General features: G+C 37.7%; 2 protein-coding genes across 3 annotated transcripts in view; one reads left to right on the plus strand and one right to left on the minus strand.

The window, feature by feature from the left end:
- Nucleotides 1-13,919, minus strand: part of ncapg (non-SMC condensin I complex, subunit G) — a 17,045-nt gene extending 3,126 nt beyond the window's left edge. Inside the window, exons 1-17 of one of the 2 annotated variants that reach the window (XM_084401841.1) lie at nucleotides 13,812-13,826; nucleotides 13,398-13,434; nucleotides 13,046-13,163; nucleotides 11,515-11,736; nucleotides 11,173-11,401; nucleotides 10,885-11,030; nucleotides 10,581-10,665; nucleotides 7,716-7,911; nucleotides 6,446-6,595; nucleotides 6,161-6,301; nucleotides 5,840-5,963; nucleotides 4,801-4,890; nucleotides 4,524-4,709; nucleotides 2,248-2,358; nucleotides 1,955-2,074; nucleotides 1,651-1,872; nucleotides 481-662 (exon numbers count right to left, since the gene is read on the minus strand). In XM_084401841.1, coding sequence (XP_084257967.1) covers nucleotides 481-662; nucleotides 1,651-1,872; nucleotides 1,955-2,074; nucleotides 2,248-2,358; nucleotides 4,524-4,709; nucleotides 4,801-4,890; nucleotides 5,840-5,963; nucleotides 6,161-6,301; nucleotides 6,446-6,595; nucleotides 7,716-7,911; nucleotides 10,581-10,665; nucleotides 10,885-11,030; nucleotides 11,173-11,401; nucleotides 11,515-11,736; nucleotides 13,046-13,163; nucleotides 13,398-13,417 — 2,342 coding nt within the window. In that variant the 5' untranslated portion in view covers nucleotides 13,418-13,434; nucleotides 13,812-13,826. Of the gene's footprint in view, nucleotides 1-480; nucleotides 663-1,650; nucleotides 1,873-1,954; nucleotides 2,075-2,247; nucleotides 2,359-4,523; nucleotides 4,710-4,800; nucleotides 4,891-5,839; nucleotides 5,964-6,160; nucleotides 6,302-6,445; nucleotides 6,596-7,715; nucleotides 7,912-10,580; nucleotides 10,666-10,884; nucleotides 11,031-11,172; nucleotides 11,402-11,514; nucleotides 11,737-13,045; nucleotides 13,164-13,397; nucleotides 13,435-13,811 lie in introns of both variants that reach the window. The other variant, XM_084401842.1, reaches the window with a different exon arrangement.
- A 935-nt stretch (nucleotides 13,920-14,854) lies between these two features.
- fam184b (family with sequence similarity 184 member B) overlaps nucleotides 14,855-18,723 on the plus strand; it is a 44,467-nt gene continuing 40,598 nt past the window's right edge. The window contains exon 1 of the mRNA XM_084402048.1: nucleotides 14,855-15,337. Coding sequence (XP_084258174.1) covers nucleotides 15,179-15,337 — 159 coding nt within the window. The 5' untranslated portion in view covers nucleotides 14,855-15,178. The remainder of the gene's footprint in view (nucleotides 15,338-18,723) is intronic.

Below are 18,723 nucleotides of genomic sequence, written 5' to 3' on the forward strand. Positions count from 1 at the left end.
TGTTACAACAGTCCTTAACGTTAATGGCACCATTGTTGTAATTCAGATGTACACGTTACATTATAGGGTTAGTTCACCCAAACATTTTAATTCTGATATTTGATGTGTTCTATGTATGCGTTTTGATTAATGTTTATACGTGAATAAAAGGCTAAATTAAACCCGTTCACCATATAAAACAATCCTGTTTCTTCAGAAGACTTGTATTAAACATCTTGCTTCATATGGATTACTTTTACAATCTCTTTATTACCCTTTGAAAAAAATTTAGTTTTGGTGGAATGGATTTTCAAAAGAGGGACTAAAATCTCTCAGGTTTTATTAAAAATGTTCATTTGTGTTTCAAAGAAAGTCACATTGATTTAGAAAAGCAGGAGGGTGAGTAAAAGACCATTTTCATTTTTGGGTGAACTACCCCTTTAATTACTCAAAGCATTTACATGATTTTTGTTCAGTTTAAGCAGATCTCCCTACGTTTACCTGCTGGCCCGGGCATATAACTGTAAGAATACCCCCAGGCAATGCCTTAGTCTTTGGTCATCCTCTGTTACAGGATTGTACCACAATAGCACCAGACGGGACAGCATCTTTGGACTTAGGATTCTCCCACAGTACATCAGCTTGGCCAGACCCTCTGCCGTCTCTGTGCGGAGCTCACAGATCTGAAATATTTCAAATAGGTGATCTAGCCATCATGTATAAACAGGGCACACTGTCAAAATGCCTGCCAATCAGCTCCAGCAAGTTGCCAGCTTAAGGAGCTGGCAGAAAATCACTGCATAGGTTCAACATGTGAATGAAACTTAACATTAAAAGTTCTATCAAATAAAGGCTGTTCACAGCAATGTCAAGTCATCATGAAATCATGTTTTTTAATGGAATGCAGCAGTTTATTATAAAAAAAAATTCTGAACACTTCAGAAAAAACAACAACATTCTCTTCTCTGCTGACGCATACACCAGTGTGAGGCCTATCTCTCAGAGAGCGCGCGAGTAGCCTACTGGATAGTTGAAAATCGCTTGAATGTTTAAACTGATAAGACTTAAGACGTGAAAATGATAAACTATTTAAGATGCACTGATGGCACGATTGCGCAAGTGACAATTCAGTCATGTCCCGACTCCTAAACGCAAGAATGTGGTAACGCCGCCTGCAGCGCTTGACGCTTGTGCAACACATTTTGAGAGATGAGAGAGAAGATGCGGCAGCACCGCTGAACACTCAAGCTGTTTGTGAAATTGCATGTCGGTGTGTTTTTGCTTGTGTTTCCACCTTTAGCGGTAACAGTTTTTTTGCATAGGCCTATTTTGCAAAATATTGTGCTTTGTTGGAGGTCTGGTAACCAAACCACTTCCATTCTATTGAAGTAGCTCCCTTTTTACATAGTTACTAACTGGTCATCAGAAGCTGACAGGCTGCTTTTACTCTCAGACAGGTGTTGTTGTTGTGCGCGCTAGAGAACGTGAATGCGCCATACGTCATCGCGTCACTATATCATTGATATCGCGATATGACACTTTTATCATGTAAAAAAATTCTACCGGTATTATAGTGGACGGTATGATATGGCACACCCCTAGTGACAGCGAGGCCTAAGTTCCAATAGTGTACCACATGTGAAAGTGCCTAAAGTGATGGATATGCAGTACCTCACTATCAAGGAATTCTGAAAGCATCCTCAGAATGCCCTGGACGGTACTCTCCTCTTCAACTTGTTGGTCAGGTTGTCCGTTATTGTCTGGAGAGTCAGGTGCCTGGGAGGTAGGAGGAGCAGACTTGTCTTGCAGGATGTTAAGGCCATTGAGCAGGAGCTGGTCAATGAGAGCTCGGAGAGCACTGATCCTGATTTTAGGCTCGTCTAGCTGTGTGATCTAAAACACACACACACAAAATAATCTCCAAGCTTTCAAGACAAAGTGAATTTGGTCATCTTTAACACAAATGTTTAAATACCTGCAAGAGCAGCACAAGGTGTGTGTTAGCGAGGTCTTTACTATGGAGAGCAGCAGTTCCCAAACAGATGACAGCCATGTTGCGCACAGCAGGGTTAGGGTTAGACACACTTGGCAGTATCTAGGAATGAGAAAGCACTTTTAAGTTATATTCCCGTAACTGCAGCTCCAGTTGAGTCCAGTAACCAAAGTGGCTTGTGATAAAAGGGCCATGCAGACCCAAGTTTTTCATATACTGCAGAAAAGCAGGAAATGATTATTAATGTGAGTGCTTTTATGGATGAGTATGAGTACCAGTGACTCTATCAGAGCATTCATGGTAGGGCAGATTCCTCTCTTGATGTTCATTTGCTTGAACAACTCGGCACACATCGTCAGACATTTCAACAAAGTCTCTGGATCACTCTGGGGAAAAAACACACATGACATGTGATTACATTATGTGAGATTATATTTAAATTAAGCACTTAATGTAAGACTTAATATGTACATGCACGTTAATGGTGTCAACTATGCCATAGTGTTCACCTAAAACGTGACACCAAGACTCAGGCCATTCACACGACATTTGTTCTCACACTTCGTCTTGTAATATGTTAGTTTATGACACTGATCGAGCAATTCACTAACTAACTTATGCTCATATGATACAAGTTGAACAAATTTTAATACAACAACTATCCACAAAAATAATTCCAAGACCAATTCATCATGTATACCAGGGTTCCTCAAACTCGGTCCTGGGCTTGCTCAGGTGTGTTTGATCAGTGTTGGAGCTAAACTCTGCAGGACAGCGGCCCTCCAGGACCGAGTTTGAGGAACCGATGTATACTGTGACTGACAGCATAGTGATAGACAAAATTAAATTGGTACCCTGGTAATCCAGAGTTCTCGCGAGAGTACAAGTTGAATTTGCTCATCGAGTTAAGATGCTCATTAAATATGCCCCTCGATCTGAGCTGCACCAATCACATCAGGTTATCTGATATAGGCGGGCCAGAGGCGAGCTAAACAGAGACAGCGCTGTGACGAAGTCATTATAGTAAACATTGCAAGATGGCTATGGATGAATATCAGTTGTTTGAAACGGCTTTGGCCGCTACAATGAACGAGTTAGACTTGGCTTTTTATCTAAAACAGGAACAGAAGACGCCGCTCGAATCGTTCCTTTGCAAGAAGGACGTATTTGCTGTTTTGCCGACCGGATACGGTAAGAGTATAATCTACCAGTTAGCTCTGCTGGTAGCTAAGCGTATGGGGTTTATTGTTGTGATTGGTCGTAGTGTTATCCAATTGCGTGCAATGAGATTTTCAAATGCATGCTTGGTGCCGCCCCTCGAGCTGGCCGATATTCATTAGTCGACGCCAGACCATTAATCTTTTAGATTTAGGTCTGGATTTCCAGGCTTCTGAATTGGTGCTCAAATAAGATTCTTATTAAAGTGATAGTTCACCCAAAAATGAAAATTAGCCCAGGATTTACTCACCCTCAAGCCATCCTAGGTGTATATGACTTTTCTTCCAGACAAATACAATCGGAGATATATTAAAAAATGTCCTAGCTCTTCCAAGCTTTAAAATGGCAGTGAATGAAGAACCAGATTTTGAATTCCAAAAAAGCACATACATTCATCATAACAGTGCTCCGCATGGCTCCGGGGGGTTAATAATGGCCTTCTGAAGCAAAGCAATGCATTTGTGTAAGTAAAATGTCCATATTTAAAACGTTATATAGCTAAAATAACTAGTTCCCGACAGACGGCCATACACATTGATTTACAGTGAAAGAGTAACCCCTAAACTGATGCACTGACGATCGCAGAAGCGCAGAGAATAGAGCAAAACAAAACACCGGTCATGAATCAGAAGTCTAAAACAAGAATTTTTAAAGAGAAATGTCAGAGGATTTCAATATAAGAGAAGATGAGCTTGAGTTTGTTGCCCAGGCCTATTTGTTTGAACCGCGAGAGACATCAAAGCTTGCGCTACTCCTACATTGCGTCAGGGGTTACTCTTTTGGCGCAAGTCGACCTGCGTAGGCCTCCTGCCGGAAGCTAGTTATTTTCGTTTTTAAAGCATTAAATATGGAAATTTTTCTTACAAAAACCCAATGCTTTGCTTCAGAAGGCCTTTATCAACCTCCTGGGTCATATGGATTACTTTTATGATAAATGGATGCAATTTTTTGGACTTCAAAATCAGGAACGCCATTATAAAGCTTGGAAGAGATTTTTTTTTTATATATATAATTCCGATTGTGTTCATCTGAAAGAAGAAAGTCATATACACCTAGGATGGCTTGAGGGTGAATAAATCATGGGATAATTTTCTTTTTTGGGTGAACTAACCCTTTAATAACAGTTGAAAACAGATGTGCAACTAAAAATTGTTGTAAAAATTGTGGAAACTGATGAATTTCAGAATTCTTTGAGTAAAAAAAAGTTAAAAAGAACATTTATTTGAAACATTATAAATGTATTTACTATAACTTTTTATTAAAATGTATGCTTGCTGAATAAATGTATTCTTTTATTTTTTTAATGTATGTGAGTGTCTTTGTAAATTAGTACCTTCTCCACACGCTGCTCCTTGATATTTTCAGCAGACTGCGAAGCCTCCAGGGCAAGCTGGTTCTTGAGCTCTTCCAGCTGAGAGATGGAGTCTTTCAGCTCAGCTGCACGACTGAAGTCCTGACAGCTGATGCAATCTTCTAAAGTCTGCTTGGCCTCCATTATCTGCACTCGCACCTCAGCTAACTATAAAAAAAAAAAATATTTTTACATGATGCCAATCTCATGCATTATGTTGATGCCATTAAGCATTAGTGGTTTATGAAGTTTTACTCACTCTAACTTGCTTTCTGCGTTTCTCATTCTCATCCACAGGTTCAGAGATGGGAAAAATGGGCTCTCTCACATCAGAGATTATTTCAGCAACCTGATTAAAATAACCCACACATACAAAATTAAACCTTCAGTGAATTGCTGTAGAGACACTTGACTGCATAAATCAGCAGATCTCAAAGGCCACATTTACATAGTCAACCAATTAAATTTTTTCAGCAAACTGCTACCGATAATTCTTGTTGCATGTTCTCCATCTGAGAGGACTACACTGATTAGGGTTGTAACTTTGACGATAATATCACGGTATATGGTTATCATATCGTGCACATTTGTTTATCTACGGTATTGGGGGAGGGGAATTAAACGGGAAGTCTAAAGCGCAACTTATGCGAGTAATGCGACATACTGACATAATTTTTGGGGCGCACTATCCCTTAAATTACTAGTATGTACTATGAAGAAATGTTACTATTGTAGAATAGAATGTACTTAATAACAGCACAATTTATTTAGACAGAAAAAATGATATTCCTTAATGTTTGTTTTAATTTATCAAATCTTTGTTGTGCAGCACTTTTCATTTGATTACATTTTAAAACATTATTTAACATTTTTAGTTTTACGCACTAATTGATTACCGCCGTTTTTTTGTAATATTTTTTAATAAAATTTTCTGAATAAAATACATTTCATTCTTAAAAAGTTGTTCCAGTCAATAATCGATTACTAAATTGAAATGATTATACATGTTTTTTGATGATTCAAATATGAATTAAAACAAACAAATGGTTTCAAGTTTGTTATAGTAAAGCATTTTTGTTTTTGTTTTTTTTACCAAAACCCGTTTTCATTCATTTAACTGTCCTTTTAACTGATGACAATAAGAATTGATTGTTTAACAATTTTCTGAGACAGTTTTCAAACCATGAAAGTCTCATAACGTTACAAATCTAAGACTGATACAATCTCTGGCTGCCACAAACAGAAGATTTTTCTTCTTTTTTTTTTTTAAAGAGTATGATGTTCTCACAAGGACTGACCATCTGAATTTTCTGTGCGTCATCTCGTAGAATGCCAATCAGTTTCTCCACCAGCAAACCAATCAGAGAAGTGGGTGTGTTGGGCATCACAAGAATCCCCTGGAGCACTGCTACCATGCGCTTCCTAGAACAGTTCATGGGAAGATTAAAACTTTAATATCTAGATTTGCAGTTAATAAATACAACAGACTTTTATGGGTGTTATACAAGTTATACAGACAGAAATGGAGGAAAAGGACTATCAAAAACTGAAGATAATAATAGTCTAAAATGTTTCATCTACATTGATCAGTAAGAGATCAGAGTACTGAGAACTCAGACCTGCCGCCTTCTTCAGAAGTGTCAAGACACCCGACTAGCAGAATCAGCTGCTGTCCAACAAACTCTTGGGTCATCACCATCTCAAGCTTTGTCATATCAGCTCTTTGCTCCTCAGACAGCGGAGTAATGCTCTTTAGATAACTGAAACAAAAAGGCTTCCATTTTTTAGCTGGGTTATCATTTGCAAATGTTAAGTGTTTAACTGAATTCAAAAAGAAAATTAAACATGGAAGAATTAATCCAATTAAAAGGGTTACAAGAAACAAAAGCGTAGAGCATATTCACCTGTATAGATACTCTGCAAAGATGGCCGCCTCAGGGAGTAACTTCTCCAGTAATTCCTCACCCTCATTTCCTTTACTCTTGACAAACTCACACAACGCTCTCCAGTACAAGACGTTTTCACATGTTAGGGAGTCCACAGTAATTAGTTTCCTATACAGAGGCACAAACATTTAAGACATGAGATTAATGTTGAAGATTGCCCAAACAAATACTAGCAGGCAGTGTGTAGCAACTCGTAACTTAAAGCATAATGTAATAACTGCACATTACATTATTAAATGTAATAATCAAAGTTTACACTTTGTAAAGACATTTTAGTCAGTAAATAGTAAATATTTATTTGGATATTTTCTTTGGTTATACTTTTCCTTTAATAAATGTTCTACTTCTGCCATTAGTTACTGGCCGGCCCACAATGGATCTTCACACTTTTCAAATTTCTTATGCCAAATATGGGAAAAACTAGCAGAATATTTATGGTAACATTTGCTTCAGGGTTTCTGCAGGTATCTTCAAATAATTGTGTGTGTTACTGTTCGTTCAAGCCAGGTTCAAGCACGAAAGAGAACTATTCTGGCACGCTGTCTGTGTACACGATACTAGGGCGCGTCTTGAATGGTTTAAAAGAATTTGCATGAATAAGAGCGGGATCATATAATGTAAAACTAGCCAAAGGATGACAAAAATTAACGGATGCTGCGTTAATTGCATTAAATATTTTAATGCGTTAAACTGTCTGCCAGCCACTTCTGCTGGAATTTGCACTTTCCCATTTTTCTGGTCTAGTTTTATTCCTGTTATTCCTAAAGTACAAAATGCCCTCATCACGGCAATTTTAGTCTGGCTGGAAGCCAAACTGGTTCTGCATTTATAACGCTAACGTCCGTTAATTATGAAGGCTATATTCAAATTGATAAAATAAAATTCTTCAAAACTATATCAACATTTTTAATGCCTGTAGGATTAAAATGTAATGCAATTTAAGGCCTTAATTTTCGCAAAATCCATTTAATGACTTTTAATGCTCCGTGGAAACCTTGTTGCTTGAATGCAGCTGAAAGTACTATGCTTCTACTAATAGCTGAAAGCAAAAGCACAATGAAAATAATAATAATAAAAAAATTGCAATAAACCTTTTCCAAGATGTCAAATGGACATACAAAGGGCAGGGCATGTGTACATGTTTTTCAATTTTGGTGAACTGAATTATGCTGCAAAACTGCAGTGTCTGAAGTATGCTTGTTCTGGTATTTAGATTCAAGTAACTGACCTCTCATCCAGCCTGATACCGTTCTGCAGGAGTTCATCAGGGTCTGTTGCCATGGAAAAGATGGCATGTAAGGTAGTCACTGCAGTTTCTGCACAGTTCTCTACATCCAGTTTGTGGAGCAACTGCAAAACATCTCCCTGCAGCAAGCGAAGCCAAGCAGGCAGCAAATGGGTCTTGATGACCTCCTTCACGGAGTCTAAGGGAAATGGACATGATTTGTTAATTGACTTATACTGCCCTGTCAGCAGTAAATATAATATAATATATACAATTTACAAAATTCTAAGATAATCAAGTATAAGCTTAATACAAGACAAAAATTCTAAGATGCATTCAGGCGATACTTTGCCACATATTTCCAATAAACATGTTTTTTGCCAAAAATTTCTAATAAACATGTTTGTTGCCTGATATTATCATCTAGGCAATGTAGTTCAGTAAGATATGTTTGATAGTAAAAATTATTTGAAAGAGCAGACAGAATGAGGTGTTTTCCTTAATAGTAGAAACCTGCGTTTGAGTCTTTAATGACCCAGTTGTCACCTAAAAAACAACTTGTTTGTGCCTAGGACTTTGTTGTTAGGAGATAGTGCTGCACAATAATCATATCGCAATCGCGATGTCAAGCCTATGCAAATATATGACGCAAAATGCTGCGATTTTATGAAATAAATAAATGCATGTGTGGACATGACAACCCATTCTCTCTGAGAGCTGTTTGCCCATTTTCTACACTGCTAATAAAAAGAAGACCGGTCAGTTTCAGTTTAGGCAGTGGCACGTGTGGCGCGTATGGTCACGTCATGACTTTTTCCGGTGTGCAGCGTGGAGAACAGGTGAAGATGTATGCTGAGCAGACGGACATTGAACTGGTGGCCAGAAAAAATTATACCTCTGTTATATGACGATATTTTGGCTATAAGATAACCAACACTGAGCAGAGAGAGCAGGGTTGCCAACTCTCACTCACTCAGCATGAGACTCACGCAATTTACACTTTTCACACGCCACATCCATTTTCTCACGCAGAGAAAAATCACAAAGCAAAGAGGACACTTGACACCGACAGACTAGACAGAGCAGGTTACTTTTGATATGAAACTAATTCTCAGCTCTCAGATTCTGTCGATTTTATTACGAAATTCAAATAGCGCTTGTAAATGTGACGTGACAGATCATGGTCGTGAACCGAACATCTCTTAGCCTACTCTTTACTAGAAAGATGGTGTGTTGAACGATACAGTACAACTTACCAAAATGTTTAGGCCTCATACATAATATCAATCAGTGGGGTTTTTTTTTCAACCGCGGAAAGAGGTCAATAAAACAGCTGGAGAACAATGTCACATAACGTTACATTTACCTCAGGAAAGCCATTTGATAGCACGTTAGCTGGCTAGACAAATTATATAGAGAGGAGTATTTTGCTAAATATGTGCACTATATTAAATATTATATTTTTACTTATTAAAATATTGTAATCTTATTATAGCCTATAAAAACCACATTATTTTTATTTGAGTTATTTTTCTTCTTTTCTTGAGAAAAATTAACATGTATCTACTGTACCTAATATTTATCCAAATAAATCTATATTGAATCAAGATCAGAATCAAATCACAAGATTTGAATTGAAATCGTGAAGCTTGTGTCAAGCAATGATAAAAACAGTAGCCAACAAGTCATTGTACCATGTAAACATTGTAACATGTCACTAAACGTAACAAAATTCCGTTTAGTTACCAAATGTTTTGACAATCACAATACACTTAAACCAAAAATGACTGAGTTTAGACAAAGCATGTGTTACATCCTACTTAAATGTCCCTGCTTGCCTGGACAGAATGTTCAAAATATCTTATTTTCATGAGCATGCAAATGTTCTTATTTGTTGTTCTATTTATTTTATACTATTGTACCGTATATACCCGAATAAGACGAGGTTTTTGTCCTAAAAATAGGCTGAAAAATGGGGGTCGTCTTATATTCGCGATATAGACAAAATCACGGGGGGAAAGGGAGAAAGAACAACGGAATTAATATGAAATAGTGACTGAAACGCGACCCATTAAGACAAAACCAGCTCTCCCTTCCAAGATGTTAATCTGCACAAAAATCCTGATAATCGAGCCGTCGTCTGATGAAATCAAATACACATAAGATAAAAACAATATCTGTGCTGTGATTTCGGCTATACTTGCATGTAAAATTAGAGAAGCAACATAATATCTGTTTAACTGAATTAAAACGCTGCTCCTCTCTGCCGCGCGAGACGCAGAGCGAGAGAGAGAGAGAGAGAGAGCGAGCGAGCGAGAGAGAGAGAGAGAGAGAGAGAGAGAGAGGTGAGCACGCGAGACGCAGAGCGAGAGAAAGAGAGAAAGGTGCGCGCGCGTGCTGGAAGACAGAGAATGAATTATCACTGCAATTTTCAAATAAAATTATTTGCTGTTGAAAACCAGATTTTTTTCCCACAAAAATAAGTCTGGAAAATGGGGGGGGGGTCGTCTTATATTCAGGGTTGTCTTATATTCGGGTATATAAGGTACTATTGAGACAGTAACAGGTTTGCAGTAATGCAAAGATATCATTATTTAATTTTGTAAAAAATATTATTTTAATTTTAAAACACAGTGCATTTAGTTGTTGTTGCTAGTTTGAGTTGAGAAATACACATTTCAGCATTATCACTAATCTGTGTGTGCATTTTCCTTGAGAACCAAGCAAGTTGACTCATGAAACCATTTGTTTGTCTCAATCCCAATATGACATTTTCCCCAAATCATGCAGCCCTAATAGGAGACAATGCACATGAACTCTAATACATGCGTTGGAGAGTTTGATCAACAAACACGACAATGTCCTTACCTGCAGAGTCACTGAGGCCTTCATGCAATAGACTCACTCTCTGAGCGATGCTCAGAGCTCGAATATGCACTTTCTCTGCCAGTACCTGAGGCACATACATAAGCGCATCATATTTATTGCAAACACTACCGTTAAAAACTTAATTAACTAAAGTTAATACCTTTATTATTCAGCAAGGATTCATTAAATTGATCAAAACTGACAGTAAAGACTTTCACATAAATAAATAAAAAACACCACTATTTACTAATTGGTAACTTTTATTGCAGATTAGTCAATTTGGCATTTTCTTAGACATTTTTACCTGATAAGCAAGTTTCCTGACTTTCTCTTTGACGTCTCGGGTGCGCTTGTAGATTTTAGAGAGTGTAGCAGCCGAGGGAGCGATGCAAGACAGCACAGCACGTCGAACCTCCGGGTTCGAGTCATTTTCCAAAAGCAGAATATAAGCTGCAAACACAAAGAATTAATCACATTTACCTTATTTAAATGTACATTCCTTGGAAATTCATGGATCAATTTTGAACGTTAACATGTTAAGTAGGGATTGTAGCTCAATGTCTGTGAGTGAAAGTATGAGCATTCAGAGTACCTTTAATAGTGGGGCAGTCTGAGTCATTGGGGTCCTGAAGTCTGGCCAAGGCCAGTGCTGCCTGAATCCTGACATTAGGGTATTTGTCTGTTACTCTGACCAGCATGGCTTCATGGATCCTATCACACAGATCATCATCGATCTGAGCATTCTCACTCAGACTGCCCAGCAACTTATTCGCCAGCTGACAAACACGAAACCGCACAGCATGGCTGCTTGCACCGTGAGACTGTGGGAGAGAAAAAGATGGTAAAGAGATGGATAAGAAATCGAATGAAAACAAAGGTACACTTTGAGGTATGACTTTTTCCCCAACCCAAATGTCTGCATGAGTGACACTACCTCCAACAGGAAGTTGAACAGAAAGTTCAAAAACTCAGTGTCATCATCATCTTCCTCCTCCTCCTCCTCCTCAGTCTCCTCATTAACAGGCGTTTCGAAACTCGCAGCAAACTTAGTGACAAAATCAATGACATTCTCCACTGCAGGCTCTCGGGTGTAAATGATCATGGCATACTTCAGGCATCGGATGAACTCCTCATTGAATTCGGACTTATCTTCCAACTACACAGAATTAAAAATGACCTCATTTAGAAGATTGTTTGATGTGTGCAAGAAAAATTCCCATGCACCTACACTACCTTTCAAAAGTTTGGGGTTGGTAAGATTTTATAATGTTATAGGATTAGTTCTCTCAAAAATGAAAATTCTGTCATTAATTACTCACCCTCATGCCGTTCCAAATGTGTAAGACGTTTCTGTCCTCCATTGACGGCTACACAACAAACTTTGAAGCTTCATAAAGTTCATAAAGAGGTCATAAAACTAATCCATATGAATTGAGCGGTTTAGTTAAAATTTGCTGAGAAGACACAATAGCTTTATATGAACAGATTGAATTTAGACTTTTATTCACAAATAAACATTCATCATCTCACACATAAGTTGTGGTAAACAGAAGCTTAAGCATGTTTGCTTGACGTGCAAGAATCAAAGAGGTTTATTCTCGTGTGTTACACAGCACATTTGAGCTTCTGCATATGGTTTGTTCACTCGGGTCGAGCAGGTTCGGTTCAGCTTCTGTCTACTGTTTGCTGATCAATGTTTATATGTGAATAAAAGCCTAAATTCAACCTGTTCATCATATAAAGCGACCAAGACAAGTCTCATTAGAAAATTTGGACTAAACCGCTCAATCCATATGGATTAGTTTTATGGATCTCTTTATGAACTTTTCGAAGCGTCAAAGTTTCAGTTGAGTAGCCGTCTATGGAGGGACAGAAAGCTCTCAGATTTCATCAAAAAGATCTTCATTTGTGTTGTGAAGACGAACGAAAGTCTTACAGGTTTGTAGCGACATGAAGGTGAGGGTTTGGGGCAACTATCCCTTTATTGAACGGTCAATTATAAGCACCAAGAATGCATTTATTTGACCAAAAATTCTGTAAAAACTGTAATATTGTGAACCATTATTATAATTTAAAATAATAACATTTTCTGTTTTAGTATATTTTAAAACGTAATGTATTCCTGCGATGGGAAAGTTGATTTTTTAGCAGCCATTACTCCAGTTTTCAGTGTCACATGATCCTTCAGAAAACATTCTAATATTCTGATTTGGTGTCAAACATTATTACCAATGATGAAAACCGTTATGCTGCTCAATATTTTGGAGGAAACCATTATACCTTTTTTTCAGGTTTCTTTGATGAATGTAACGTTAAAAAAAACAGTAGCATTTATTTGAAATATAACTTATTTTTAAAATCAATTTAATACATTCTTCCTGAATAAAAGTATTCATTTGTCAAATACTGACCCCAAACTTTTGAACGATAGTGTACATTATAAAATTCACGTAATTATGCTGCACCTTATTATATCTGGTCTTCAAACTGGCAACAAGTTTCGCCTTGTTATTATGAGCTTTCTGTGCGCGACGGAAAGCCTCTTCAATCTCCAGATCAGCGTCTCCAGGCATGTTGATGTTGCTGAGACACAAAAACAAATTACATGCCAGCCTGCATGTGAATGAATGATATTTGATATACGTTTACAAATCCAAAACACCCATGGGACACCGCATCTTGAGGACATCCGCTTAAACATGTATTTTGTTTTTTAGTTGTTTTAGTGTTAGCTGTTAATAACACACTTCACAGGTTAAAGATAATTAGTCACAACAAATGTCGGGTAACGTTAACCCAGCACGACAGAATCGTTACCTGATCTTTCCTCCACCCATTGGACACTTTTAATGATCTAAATAAAAAGTTACTCGTTAAATAAGCTAGTATATAAGACACAGCACGATGTATGTTATCCCACAACAAATCAAACACATGAAAGAAGAGCACTGATTAAATGGTAGGATTACAATTCAAATTCCCTAAATAAAACAGGTAACGTAATGTTATTGGTTTGTATGTATAAAATGAACGACACCGCCTCGATAAACTGCTAACGTTAGCCCCGACAGTTACCAACACCACAAAACATGACGAACTAACTCATAATTATCATTTTAACAAATAAAAATTGGCCAGAACATTCTTCCTTGCGAGTGTATATGCTTAAATGTTCATTTTTTTTTATCAAAACAAAACAACAACAAACAAACACTTTAATCCGCGACGTACCTTTAGAGAAGGCTTCTATCTCTTGAACAACGGTGAAAGCGCCACTTTTCAAAACTCTCTGCTCTCGCGAGAGTAACGTAGAACCGCCTCCTTCCGTCCCTGGCTGTCAATCATGCTTGTTACGGACAATACTATGAGGTTTCCGTCAGGGGGCGCTGAGAGGCTTAGTAACTACATCTTTGAATATGGACCTCCTTGGTTTAAATCTCAAGACGTGTTCAGTTTTTAAGTTTTGGAGTCTGACATATAAGTTTAGATATCTATAGGCCTACAATAATTCAATAAAACGCTTTAATTAATCACGCACAGCTCTGATTGGTCCAAATGTAAGCTCTTTGAAAGATACAGATATTGATTAAGCTATATAAATGTATTTCTTTGAATTTTTTATTATTATATTATTTCTGCTGCTATTTCTTGCGGTTCGAATGAATGACAAATCCGAGACGTGTCCTGAAATAAAAAAATAATGATAAAAAAAAACTCTCTAGATCCCACGCTATGCTTTGTTTTAGGGTTGTAGGTTAGGTTTTATTCTTGTTGGTTACTTCTGACAGATCATCCTGGGCAGGTAGGTCAGGTTCAGCTCCTTTATGATTGTTAGACTAAAGGCAGCAAACCACATTTCTGATCATCTCAACTCCTGAACAAAAACGGCATTTAGCACGACACGATCAACGTCATGCATTTCTGAAAATAATATGTATATATGTATATGTTATAAATGTATATATAACGGTTATAATATGGTTCAGAATTCGAAATATGGTTCAGGGGATTTCACCTTTAATATAATACTTAAGCAATGTAGGCTACCTTTAGAATTTACATGGCCCTCTAACGCTCTCTATATTTTGGGGACAAAAAAAATCAATTATATTTATTTATAAGTAGGCCTGCCTGCAGTTTTGTTTGTTGTTTAGAATTGTTCATACAAAACGATTTAAATCTTCAAACACTAACATATCAAAAGGGAGATTTTGAAGAGAGAAATTGATGCTTGTTGTGCTGTTGGGCGTGTTGGTGTTCATGGGAGGGGCTAAGATTACACTGCAGTACCCGTGACTTGTAATGTAAGACTGTAGTCACGCCCCGGGTGAGAGACAGGTGTCCGGGCGGGCTGGGGGCGCATGCCGTCAGTGTCAGTGACACTGTCAGTGAGTCGTGTACCGATGGCATTATCTCGTGAGCAGTGCTCTCACCGGGGGCAGCTTCACGGCGGAGCGGGAGGGTGTTCGCCGGTCGCTGTTGCAGCATGCAGAATGCTTTCGGCTGTCGTAAGGACTCTACCTTCAGGATCACGTACAGGCGACCAGTGTGTTGCGCAGCCCAGTTTGTGATTGATCAGCTTGATCTAACTGGTTATTATGGCTTCCAGCTCTGGGAAAATGAACCAGTCCCCCGGCGGCAGCTGTGCATGTAACGGGACCTCTATTGCGGACATCCCCAATGTGATTGTAGAGAAGGAAATGTATGATTATCAAATGCACACGAAAATGTGCAAGAAAATAGCGCAGCTGACAAAGGTAAGCGCGTAATTTTACTACTCAACTAACGGGACTCATTTACTAAACTGTTTCCTGGATATCCATTCACTTAACGTGCCGCAGAGGTGTGTGTTTGTAATGTATGATTGTATTTATATGTATGCTAATACACCTTTCTGCTACTGCGCAAATTGTACGCTAACCATTACATCCTTTACGTGACAGACGACATTCTGTAAATATACATTAGGCTATTGACACATATCAGTATATTTTATGCTCCCTAACCCACTGGCACTGGAATGCAACAGGGTTTTAATGCTCTCAGCGTCGCATCACTGTCTGTCCATCACAGGTGATGCAGAAGAACCAGGAGACACATCACGTTTGAGATGTTGTATGGTAGCAAACGCGCTTTCATTGAGTTTATATAGTTCAGAGGGGGCTACTGAAGTTCACACTACGAATGGCTCATCTAAAATTATCTGACCCGTGGGTGATCACTGGCAACAGAAATGTGCGGTTATCTATTATCAGGGTTGTGTGTGTGTGTGTGTGTGTGTGTGTACTAGGAACCACCCCTTCACAAGCAGCATCCAGTTGTTATGACCCGTATAAGCTTGTAATATGGTTGAGGCAAACGTAACAGACTTGTTCAGTCTGGCAAAAGACAGCACATTTGTTAGTTCTGTTTGTTCCACTAGCAAAGAAGCACGCTGGAATTATGTTTGTTAGGACATACAGTGGTAATGTTTGTTATACCATATATGCCAAGTAAATAATCAAAATTTACAGTAGCCTACATTAATATTGTAATCATTCAATACTGTATATAGGCCTATATTGTGTAATTGCCTATGATTTTACTATATATCTGGTGGCACCTAAGTACTTTTTTTTTTAATCTGATGTTCTTTTTGGCCATCTTTACTAAGACTAATAAAACCATTTAGGCTTAAATAACTCATATCAATTGGATCTGAATGCATTATGGAAATGTATTTAGATTTATAAATAGGTCGTAGAGGGAATGTAAAAGAAGATACTTTGAGAAATGTCTCAGTGGTACCAAAAATAGTTTGTTTACCAACATTTTTTAAAATGTCTTTTTTTGTGTTCTTCAGAGGAAAGAAAGTCATACAGGTTTGAAATGGCATGAGGGTAATTTATGAGTTATTTTAAGTAATTGACAGAATTAAATATTTGGGTGAACTAATCCTGTAAATAGTGTTGTTAATATTACATTGTTTTAGATGTAGGCTTATTACGTTTCCAATAAACAGGCCAGAAATGCATTCTAGTGGCAGGGTAGCCAAGGTGTTGTGAATGTGAAGTGAACACATGTTGCTAGTTTGAATCTTGATATGGAAAATCTGAACAGTTGTTGGGATACCCCTCCTGCCCTACACGTTGTGCCATTGAAACAAAGCTCTTACAAATACAATTGCAACACTGTTTGTCACTCTGGATAAAATGCATCTGGTAACAAGTGACCAAAGCAACACTTTTCACAACACATGAAATTAAATATATGTGAACCAAAAAAAAAAAAAAAAAGAAAGAACATCAATAAATTACAACTTATATACTTTTACTCTGGAGTTTCAGTGATTTATAACTGCAACTAGGTTATGTATGATAAAATCAATCAAACATAATCACAATCAAAAGAAGTCGCTGTTTGGATTAGGCAAATGCTTAAGTGATTGGATAATTATTGCAGTGATTATTATGTTTCTAGCATGTTGAATGTTTGGCAACAGTTCTTCTAACCCTAATTGATAAAGTGTGTAGCTTTTAATTTCTTAACTAACCATGTAGGAAGACACATCATTGCCAGGGTTTGACATTTAACACCCGCCAACTCGCCAAATGCGGGTGGATTTCAGCAGTGGCGTGTAACGCAGTCACTCCTACTGTCCAACTTTGGCCAGTTGAATTTTATATATAATATATACATTTTTCAATTGTATAGTCTTTTAAAAAGGCAGCTGAAATAATAAACTAAGTGCAATGTAGTGTTGTCAAAAACATAAATTTTTCGATACATATTGATACTGAAATATCTGAAACGATAAACTGAAAATATCTTTCTCATTCTCTTATCTCTCCGTCAGCAAGTTGACACACAAACCCACCTCCCTTCACTCACTCGTTTCATATGCTCTGGATGAATGTTGTTGGTGTTACAGGGCTTCAATTTTGGTGTGGGATTGTGCGTATTGCGCATAATTGTATTAATTCTGGCAGATTTTGTGCTCACACCCAAAGTACAAAGTTTTTTGCCTCTCAGTACTAAATTGAGTTATTTTTCGGAGCTTATTGACCTTAAACAGTCAAATACACACAAAATGTCAAAATGCTGATCTTGGTGAATATTCATGTAAACACATTCAGTTATGGTTTAAGTGAACGTAAACAGTTGAGATTGAGAGAGAAAACGCATGTGTAGCAGTATAATGGATCCGTGTGTCAGGTCTTAAAGTTACAGCAGCCAAATTATGAGATAATATAAAAAATATATATATGGCTGTTTTTCCCCATGGTATCGATTGTAAGCCAGTGAAAATGCTCAGAGGTGCCAATTTATGTGTGAAAATTATTCTTTATCCCCCCTCCCAACCATTCTTTCACAATTTAAGCCTGATGAATCTTAACATTGTCATCCTGGAATATGGCCATGATGTGTCTTCCTATATGGTTGTTTAAGAAATGAAAAAGCTACACGCTCCATCAATTAGGGTTAAAAGAACTGTTCCCAAACATATAACATGCTAGAAACATAATATGCATTGCAATAATGATCCAATCATAGACTCTTTAGCATATGCCTATTAAAATCAATTCTTTTTTTCCTTTTTTTTTTTGGCCAGGCAGTGTATGTCTGACACTGTGAAAAATGACTTGGCCAACTATGAAGTATATAACTATGAAACCATAATGTTAAGGAGGTTGAACTATAGGACTATAAAAGAAAAATAAATATTTCCTAAAATAAGGCTTAAAGGAGCTGTAGAAATCATTAAGAAATTATTAAGAGATTAAGAAATCATGTTCATTTCAAATACTTATATCACTGACAACAGTAGTCCGGCCAGGATATTGTCATTTAAAAAGTGAAGTTGCAGCCCTCAACTGATGTTGATGTTGTCATCTTGTGTTTTGGCCTGATGCTCCACCCTCCACCTATCTACCAATCACGAAGTCAGTAGTGTTTCGGCATCCGGGTTTCCAGCTCTGCTCTAGTTACCACAGCTGCAGCTACAAACGTTCGTGCTGGATCCTGCAGCCTATCTGGCAACCTCGAGTCAGGGGGGAGGGGGAGGGGATACACTGCTCTACAGTAATTTGAAAGTGATTGCAGTACCAGTTTTGGCCACAATCTTACATATGGCTCCTTTAAAAAGCTCATATTCTATATGCTC

This window comes from Rutilus rutilus (genome assembly GCF_951802725.1).
Source record: "Rutilus rutilus genome assembly, chromosome: 2".
NCBI lineage: Eukaryota > Metazoa > Chordata > Actinopteri > Cypriniformes > Leuciscidae > Rutilus > Rutilus rutilus.